This window comes from Chelon labrosus (assembly GCF_963514085.1).
Source record: "Chelon labrosus genome assembly, chromosome: 7".
In the NCBI taxonomy this organism is placed as follows: Eukaryota; Metazoa; Chordata; class Actinopteri; order Mugiliformes; family Mugilidae; genus Chelon; species Chelon labrosus.
In genome coordinates this window covers 371,614-381,022 of record NC_140343.1, presented here as the reverse complement: position 1 = coordinate 381,022, position 9,409 = coordinate 371,614, and the positions used below count along the sequence as shown (strand labels likewise).

At 48.5% G+C, this 9,409-nt stretch overlaps 1 protein-coding gene across 1 annotated transcript in view; it reads left to right on the top strand.

Annotated features, from left to right (window-relative positions):
• Positions 1-1,624: 1,624 nt before the first annotated feature.
• frem1b (Fras1 related extracellular matrix 1b) overlaps positions 1,625-9,409 on the top strand; it is a gene marked incomplete at its 5' end in the record, with an annotated part of 36,725 nt that continues 28,940 nt past the window's right edge. Inside the window, 7 exons of the mRNA XM_084548963.1 lie at positions 1,625-1,834; positions 1,903-1,997; positions 2,252-2,511; positions 6,506-6,705; positions 7,076-7,399; positions 8,918-9,026; positions 9,104-9,235. Of these exons, the coding sequence (XP_084405089.1) occupies positions 1,625-1,834; positions 1,903-1,997; positions 2,252-2,511; positions 6,506-6,705; positions 7,076-7,399; positions 8,918-9,026; positions 9,104-9,235 (1,330 nt within the window). The remainder of the gene's footprint in view (positions 1,835-1,902; positions 1,998-2,251; positions 2,512-6,505; positions 6,706-7,075; positions 7,400-8,917; positions 9,027-9,103; positions 9,236-9,409) is intronic.

The following is a 9,409-nucleotide window of genomic DNA, read 5'->3' as shown; positions in this document are numbered from 1 at the left end:
AGTCTTCACACCTGGACCTGTTTAACCTGGACTCTAGAGACCAGATCAGTGTTCACACCTGGACCTGTTTAACCTGGACACTAGAGACCAGCTCAGTCTTCACACCTGGACCTGTTTAACCTGGACTCTAGAAACCAGATCAGTGTGGATGATGGGATTTGGTCTGAACAGACTCTTTATATGATGTTGGTGTCATTAAACCTGGTGCTGTGTTCTGAGACGTGATTGGCTGGTGGTGCTGTGGTGGTAACCAACAGTTATATGTTAAGGCTGTTACAGACAGAAATTTGTTCTTGACACATCGTCCGGGCAGAACTTTTTCCTCGTGTGGTGTCTGGCAGCTATTCTGTGATTGGTCAGAAATTGGAAGTGGGCGTGGTTAATGTGGAAAAGCCACTCTGTGAGCTCCCAGATGCTAATATGTGCTATATGTGAAGATGTAGAGCTGTGGAGTTGTGGTTAGAGGTCCACAGCTGAGATGCTCTGATCAAGCATCTAACCCCCATGGCTCCCTGGGGTCAGTCCTTAGAGGCTGCAGCCCACTGCTCCAACTGTCCACACTACTGTGAGAACAAATGGATCGGTCAAACAGCAAGAACTGAAATTTCCCCACTGTGGGACAATCAAAGGTTAAATTATTATTATTATTATTATGTGTGAGCCCTAATCTCCTGACTAGAGCTCATACTGGTCGTGGGTGCTGAATGAACGGCGTGATCTGACGGACCTGGTCGTCAAAACAACCAGTCGACATCCCAGAATAATAAGAAAAGTGCCTCTTGTCATCTGTGTCTCCCACAATGCTTATCTGTGAGGACTTCCCTGGCGTTCGGCTCTTGAGGTTTCTGGTGACGTATAAATGAGTTGGCCTGATCTTTGTTGCAGAAGTTTGTTCTCTCTCCTAGGGCTGAGAGAACAAACTTCTGGCTTGTCGTGGAGTATGTAACAAGCTTTAGTCATTTGTCTTCAAAGTCTCCTCCAGCCTCCAACCCACGCTCCAGTTGGTGTCCCCTTTGATCCTGAAAACAAACCTCCCCCCTCCTCCCCCCTCCTCCCCCGGTCCACCCTCCCCCGTCATTTCCAGCACCTCTGAGGGGTCACGCACATTAACCCCCCTGTTTCCTGCACTGGGCTCTAGTTTGAAGTGAAATGGAGGGTGAAAGCATTTTCCGTGCGCTAGCGAGGAGCAGCGGGGGAAGAAGCTGCTGCACAGCTGCATGCTGGGAGTTTTTTTTTTAGTTCAGTTTAGTTCAGATGTGGAGGAGTCACTGCAGAAGCTGCTCAGGATTCGTTGAACAGCTGTTTTCGAGATTTAGAACCAACTGTTGTTCTACTTGTTCTACACTTGTCCTCCAGACAGACACAGAAACCAGAGAAGAAGAAGAGACAGCGTTGCGGCGTTTTAATGCAGCAAACAAGCTGAACTGATCTGAGTTACAGATTCACACAGTTTTATCCTCTTTTAGCTCCTTGTTTTGGGTTTGGCAGCACATTGACTGGTCCTCTGTGTCTCCACCTCCTTCTTCTTCTTCTTCTTCTTCTTCTTCTCTGACCTCATTCAGAGGACGATGTGCTCAGACTGACTGGAGGCTCTAAAGCTCGTCACCTGAACCGCCGATCCAACATGGCTGCCATCAGCGTGGTGGCGCTGCTGCTGTTGGCGATGGCGTCCGTCTGCGGTGGGACTGTGGCCGGCTTGGAGGTCACCAGAGGTCGCTGGGTCTACATCACAGAGGCGGAGCTGCAAATCAGCGTGGAGCCGAGCTCCGACTGTAAGGTGGAGGTGGTGATGAACGAGCCCATGACTCAGAGAGTGGGGAGGCTGAGTCCACAGGTGAGGACAGTTTGGGTCGGTCCACTCGACCGAGTCCAGCTCTTCACTGACTGTATCTGGGTGTGCAGGTGTTTGACTGCAGCTTCCTGGAGGACGAGGTCAAATATGTCCACGACGGCAGTCCTCTGCTGGACGAGGACACGCTGATGCTGAGAGTCTACAGGTCAGTGACGAGTCGTCCAGGACATCGTCCATAAAAACTGAAACAAGGACAACTGGACTCGTTCTTCAGGCTTGTTTCAGCTTTTATAGACAAAAGTGAATTTGCCTGTTCTGCCTTTTAAATCTAAATTCAAATAAACTCTTATTTATTGAGTTTTTATTTTAGAGTTTAAAATCAACTATTTCATGTGAATACGTCTCCTGAACCATCAGAACCTTTAAACTCTAACACTTCCTGGCTGTGTCTGTGTGGAGGTTCACGTCTCGGGACACTCGGGTGGAGACGGTGGTCCTGACGGTGCGGGTGGTGGACTCGGACTCTGCTGTGGTGGAGCTGGGCAGCGTTCCTCTGGTGGTTCCTCAGTTCTTCGGTTTATCCAACACCATCGACGGCAGCGTCCTGAACATCAGAACCACCACCGACCTGCTCTGCACAGTCAGACTGATGACCTCCGACACCAGCGTCCCTGCTGTGGGTCAGCTGGTCCGGGAGGACGACCCAGCTCAGAGGAAGGGTACGTCAGCCCTGGCCACTTCATTAGGTACACTACTGAAGTCATTCTAACCTAAATAGCATTGAGTTGATGTCGAAGCAGCGTCAGAAAGGTGGTGATTGACCTGATGATGATTGTGGAGGATGGAGTTAAACTGGATTGATTTGAGGAGATGATCCATATTTTAGAACCAGCTACAGTTCAATAATAATAATAATGCATTTTATTTATAGGCGCCTTTCTTGGCACTCAAGGACACCGTACATACATTCATAAAAGAAACAGCAATTCATAAAAAGAAACAGTAATTCATAAAAGAAACAGCAATTCATAAAACGAAACAGCAATTCATAAAAGAAACAGCAGAGAATAAAATATGGGGGGGGGGGGGCAGAGTAATTGTCATCAAGTGGCGTAGGCAGTTTTAAACAGATATGTTTTGAGTTGAGATTTGAAATGGGGAAATGAATCAATATTTCTGAGTTGGGGTGGTAGTGAATTCCAGAGACGGGGAGCAGAGCGGCTGAATGCTCTGCTCCCCATGGTGGTAAGACGGGCAGTAGGGACAGACAGATGTACGGAGGAAGATGATCGTAGAGAGCGGGAGGGAGTGGGAACATGGAGGAGATCAGACAAATATGGGGGAGTGAGGTTGTGAATGGCCTTGAAAGTAAGCAGGAGGACTTTAAATTGGATGCGAGATTGAACTGGGAGCCAATGAAGTTCTTGAAGGACAGGAGTGATGTGGTGAATGGAGGGGGTTCGAGTTATGATGCGGGCAGCTGAATTCTGGACTAGTTGAAGTTTATGGAGAGATTTGTGTGGAAGGCCAAAGAGGAGAGAGTTGCAATAATCCAGACGGGAAGTGACGAGACTGTGAACCAGGATGGCGGCAGTGTGGGGGGTGAGGGAGGGGCGGAGGCGATTAATGTTACGTAGGTGGAAGTAAGCAGACCGAGTAATGTTATTGATATGGGATTGAAAGGATAGTGTGCTGTCAAGGATGACACCCAGACTCTTAACCTGGGGGGAGGGTGAAACGGAGGAGTTGTCGATGCTAAGAGAAAAGCTGTCGGTTTTGGATAGAGTGGATTTGGTGCCAATGAGGAGGACCTCAGTTTTGTTACTGTTAAGTTTAAGGAAGTTATGGGTGAACCAGGTTTTTATTTCGGAGATGCAATCAGTAAGGGAGGTGGGTGGGAGAGCGGACGAAGGTTTGCTGGAAAGGTAGAGCTGGGTGTCATCTGCATAACAGTGGAAGTGGATATTAAATTTGCGGAATATATTGCCGAGGGGGAGGAGGTAGATGATGAAGAGTAGGGGCCCCAGGACAGAGCCCTGGGGCACACCTGAAGTGACGGAGGAGGGGATGGATTTAAGGGACTTAAGTTGAATGAACTGAGTGCGGCCAGAAAGGTAAGATGTGAACCAGTCTAAAGAAGTGTGGGTGATGCCAATGGAAGACAGTCTGTTGAGGAGGGTGGTATGACAGATGGTATCAAAGGCTGCACTCAGGTCGAGGAGGATGAGGATGGTGAGGAGTCCAGAATCAGCTGCCATAAGGAGGTCGTTGGTAATTTTGATAAGTGCTGTTTCAGTGCTGTGGAGTGGGCGGAAACCAGACTGGAACTGTTCATACAGGTTATTATGGGATAGGTGAGAATGGAGTTGGGAGGCAACTGTTTTTTCGAGGATTTTGGAGATGAAGGGTAGATTAGATATAGGACGGAAATTGTTGAAGTTAGAGGGGTCTGCACCAGGTTTTTTCAAAATTGGGGTAATGGCAGCAATCTTGAAGGATGTAGGGACAGTTCCAGTGGTGAGAGAGGAGTGGATGATGGCAGAGATGAGAGGGGCAAGGGAGGGGAGGCAGGTTTTAACAAGTTGTGTGGGGAGGGGGTCAAGTTGACAGGTGGATGGCTTGGATTTCCGAATAAGTTCTGTGATTTCTGAAAGAGTGGGGAGCTGGAAGGAGGAGAATGAGTGTGTGAATGGGTGGGAGTCGGCTGGGATACTAGAGTGAGGAATTGTGCCAAGGTGCTGATGAATATTCTGAATTTTTTCGATGAAGAATGACATTATGGAGTTACAGAAGGAGGTAGTGTACAAGTGAGGGGGGAGAGAGTCTTGAGGTTGGGTGATATTGTTAAGTAGGGAGAACAGTGACTTAGAGTTGCCTTTGTTGGCAGAGATTATACTGGAGTAGTAGTGGGTTTTGGTGCGGGTAATGGAATCCTTATAACATAAGATGTGGTTATTGTACATTTCTTTGTGAATAGTGAGACCTGTTTTTCTGAAGAGACGTTCAAGTTGGCGACCTTTGGCTTTCATGAGACGAAGGTCGGATGTGAACCAAGGGGCGGAAACAGAAAAAGAAAAAGATCTGGTTTTTAATGGAGCGAGGGAATTAAGGATATTATGGAGACCGGTGTTGTAATGAGAGACCAGAGCATCAGGAGTGGATAGATTGTGGATGTCAGGGAGGCAGGAGGAATGAATACTTAAGGTGAGAGTGGCAGGGTCGATATTCTTTATATTCCGAAAAGTAATAAGGCGTGTTTTTTTGGAGATGGAGAGGGTGAGTTTCACTGTAAATGAGAGGAGAAAGTGATCAGTTATGGGGAGTTCATCGGCTGTAAGGTCCAGAGGGGTGACACCAGAACAGCAGATTAAATCCAGGATGTGTCCTTTGGAGTGTGTGGGAAAAGTGGTATGTTGCTGACATCCAAAACTATCTAAACAGGAAATAAAGTCTTTGGTGAGAGGCAAATTGATATTGTCCATGTGGATGTTAAAATCTCCCAGAAGTATTATGTTTGGTGAGAGAGAGGACAAATGGGTGAGAAAAGCAGCAAAGTCATTTAAAAATTCACTGTTCGGTTTAGGGGGGCGATAAACAGTAGCAATAATGGTTGGAGTGGGACCAGACAGCTCGCAGACAGCAGATTCGAACGAGCTGGAGACGGGCACAGATACCGGCGAGACTTTCCACTTCTCGCGGTAAATTATCGCGAGACCTCCGCCCCGGCCAGAGCCACGAGGTTGACAGTTGTAAACAAACCCACTAGGAGTGGATTCATTCAGCTGAGAGAAGTCATTGGGCTGTTGCCATGTCTCGGTTAAACAGAGAAAGTCAAGCTTACGGTCATCAATGAGGTCCTGGATGAGATGTCCCTTGCTTGTCAGTGAACGGATGTTGAGCAGAGCGAAGTTGAGTGAGGTGTTGTCACAGCTGGTGGTGGTGCGAGCCGACCGAGCTAGGTGGGCTAGCACGCTATGGTCAACAGCCCGGCTGGTGGAGCGTGGAGGGCGACGAGAGCTGGACCAGATGGACTTTATAGCTGTTGAACTGTTGTGGAGGAAATGCCGGCGGGATCCTCGGTGGATATATCTCCGGCGAGGCTGGAAGGCGATGTCTGGGTGAAGGTGGAGAGCCTCCGGCGCAGGTCCAGGCAGGTGGCAGCGCAGCCGTAGCAGGTCGGTGGCCGAGTACTGAAGCATACCCGTCACTAGCTGGTGAACAGGCAGTAGAAACAGCCAGGCGCAGACAAACAGGGTGTATATCCTACCGGCCCGCATTGTGGATGAGGACTTAGGCAGCATCGACGGCTAGAAACGCCAGGTGAGGCTCAGACCGGGGAACAGGTGAGCTAGCAGTGAAGGCTCACACAAACAGTAGTGCCGACAGATCATTTCAGTATTCCAAATGAAGGCAAATTCACTCGCCGGTTAGGTCATAAAACCAGAAAAGGATTCAGAAGAGTCTGGAAAGTTAAAAAGTTAAAAGGTTACTGGCGAGCAGCGGCAGCAAGTTGTGCCAGCGTTCACTCGCGCAGTGATCCGTGTAGTGGTGTAATAGATCTACACAATGAAAACACAGTAGAATCAACATCTCTCTCAGTTAGTAGAAACTAAAGCTGAACACCAGACCCTTCATGGAGACTAGAGTCTCTGGTGTACCTAATGAAGTGGCCAGGGAGAGTATAAACTAACATAAAGGAATCCCTTCCTTCAGGCCGACAGGCAGCAGCTCTCTGTCCTGGAAACAAACCCTGTCTTCACAACACCAAGGAGGTTCGCTTCCTGAAAACCAGCTGCCACGACTTCCTGAGCTCCGGCCTGAAGTACCAGCACCTCAGCCCTCCGTCCCCAGAGATCGACTACATCCCCATCAGGGTGGAGCTGAGGGACCAGGCCTCCAGGGCCCTGCTGGAGGTACATGACCAGAATATCAAACATGCTCAACAGAAAGTCGAGATAAAGAGTCGAACAGAGAAAAGAAAAGCTTTGACGGAACAAAGTTGATAAAGTGCAGATTCTGACACATCCCAGTCGGATGTGATAGTTTTATTGGCAGCTACGAGGTGACATCCCACTTCCATGTAGCGCTGTGAGCTGGTGGAGGTGGAAGGATGTGGAGGTTCAGCAGAAACCCTTCAAAGCTTTGTGTTAACAGCATCTTCCTTCCAGAGACCTGTCACTTCTAACACGTCTGATCGACACACGTGTTGATTTAAACCTGGACGCGTCCCAAACAGGAACTGAAGCAGTGACAGGTCTCTGTTTGTTTTTCACCCTCTCCCAGTCGGAGGCCGTGTGGTTGCCGGTTCTGATCCACGGAGCCATGCAGAACCAGCCTCCACAGGCTGCCTTCATGGCCTCCTTCATCCTGGAGGTGGACCAGTTCATCCTCACGCCGCTCACCACCGCCGCCCTGGACGCCAAGGACCACGAGACGCCGCAGGAGAGGCTGATCTTTAACATGACCGTTCCGCCTGCAGAGGGCTACGTCACCCACCTGGACGACCACACCAAGCCCATCTGGTCCTTCACCTGGCTGGACCTCAATGACATGAAGGTGGCCTACCAGCCGCCCAACAGCAGCCGGGCTCACCGCAGGAACTACGAGGTACTGGGTGCTATGCTAATGCTAACTGATTTAAAATAAAATGATAAAATTGGATCAAACAAACCTTCACCAACTACACTCTGACATCAGACCTGGTTCTGTCTTCACTGACTTAACCTGAACCCAAGCTACACGTTAATCCATTAGCTAACTAGCTAACTAGCTTCAGCTACTCTTTATTACTCTCTAAGAATAAAGCTTCATTACCAGGACTGCAACTCTTGGAGCATGGGGCCGACTCGACTTCACAGAAGCAAAATACAATAAATAAAATAGAGTAGAATAAAGTAGAATTAAAAAAAAAAAGATAAAAGAGATGAGTGGCAAAATTAGAATAGAATAGAATAGAATAGAATAGAAAAATGTCTTTAATGTCACTGTACCTGTACAATGACATTAAAGTGACATGAGGTCCCCCTTAGGTGCCGTACAAGTAATGGAAAAAAAAAAATAATAAAAAGTAAAAGAAATGTAAAAAGGGCGTCACAGTGGCGAGGTGGTCATCACTGATGCCTCCCAGCCAGAAGGTTCTGGGTTCTAATCCAGGCCAACTGGTTCCTTTCTGTGTGTAGTCTGCATGTTCTCCCTGTGTCTGCGTGGGTTCTCTCCAGGTTCTCCAGCTTCCTCCCACCGTTCAAAGACATGCTGGTTAGGTTCATTGGTGATTCTAAATTGGCCGTAGGTGTGAGTGTCTCTCTGTGTTAGCCCTGTGATAGACTGGAGACCTGTCCAGGGTGGACCCCCCCTCTAGACCAATGACAGCTGGGATAGGCTCCAGCCCCCCCATGACCCTTCACAGGACAAGAGGTTACACAAGATGAATGAATGAATGAAGAAATGTAAAAAACTAGAGTAAAATGTACAAAACAATAAACACTAAGAACCATTCACACATAATTAGAAGTCACTGTTATTGCACATCACTTGAAATTATTACACTTGTTTGTGAGAAAGTATTGCACATATGGAATTATTGTATGAGTTATTGCACAATTCACATGAGATTTCTTTAATGTTCAAGTTGTTCAGTCTGATCATGGCTCTTGTATAGAAGCCGTTCCTCAGTCTCTTAGTACGGGCCTTCAGTGTCTCTGAACCGTCCACCAGACGGTAACGGTCCAGTCTCTTAGTACGGGCCTTCAGTGTCTCTGAACCGTCCACCAGACGGTAACGGTCCAGTCTCTTAGTACGGGCCTTCAGTGTCTCTGAACCGTCCACCAGACGGTAACGGTCCAGTCTCTTAGTACGGGCCTTCAGTGTCTCTGAACCGTCCACCAGACGGTAACGGTCCAGTCTCTTAGTACGGGCCTTCAGTGTCTCTGAACCGTCCACCAGACGGTAGCAGTTCAACAAGTGAGTGTCCAGGTTGTGTCCTTGAGCATCACCTGGGCCTTCCTCAGGCAGCAGGAGTTGTATAATTAGATAAATATATAGTTTAACTCATCTACGTGAACACAACGTGTCCTCTGTCCTGTCCCTGTTTGTCCTCTGTCCTCTTGTCCCTGTCTCTAATGTGAGGTGGAGGTCCGGGCCATTGACGGGTCCTTCATGACCAGCCCCCCCATCGTGGTCCACATCTCCATCAGGGCATCTGAAACAAATGCTCCCAGGGTCTCGTGGAACATGGGTATGTGTGTTCTTTAAGGTCATCATGTTCATTGTGAACCGGGTCAGAACCGGGTCAGAACCCATGTCCTGTCTCAGGTCTGGACCTGCTGGAGGGTCAGTCCCGACCAATCACATGGGAGGAGCTGCAAGTCGTCGACAATGACAGCATCGACGCCGTTCAGCTGGTGGCGGTGGACGGACCGCTGCACGGACGCCTCAGTGTCAGAGGTCAGAGGTCATTATTTATAAACCACTAACTCACATCAGAGATCAGTTCAATTCAGTTTTATTTCTATAGCGTCAATAACAATAGAAACTGTCTCAAGACACTTTACAAGACCCGGCCTGAAACCTCCAGAGCAGCCTGAAGGCTCCCTCAGAGGTCAGAGGTCAGAGGTCAGA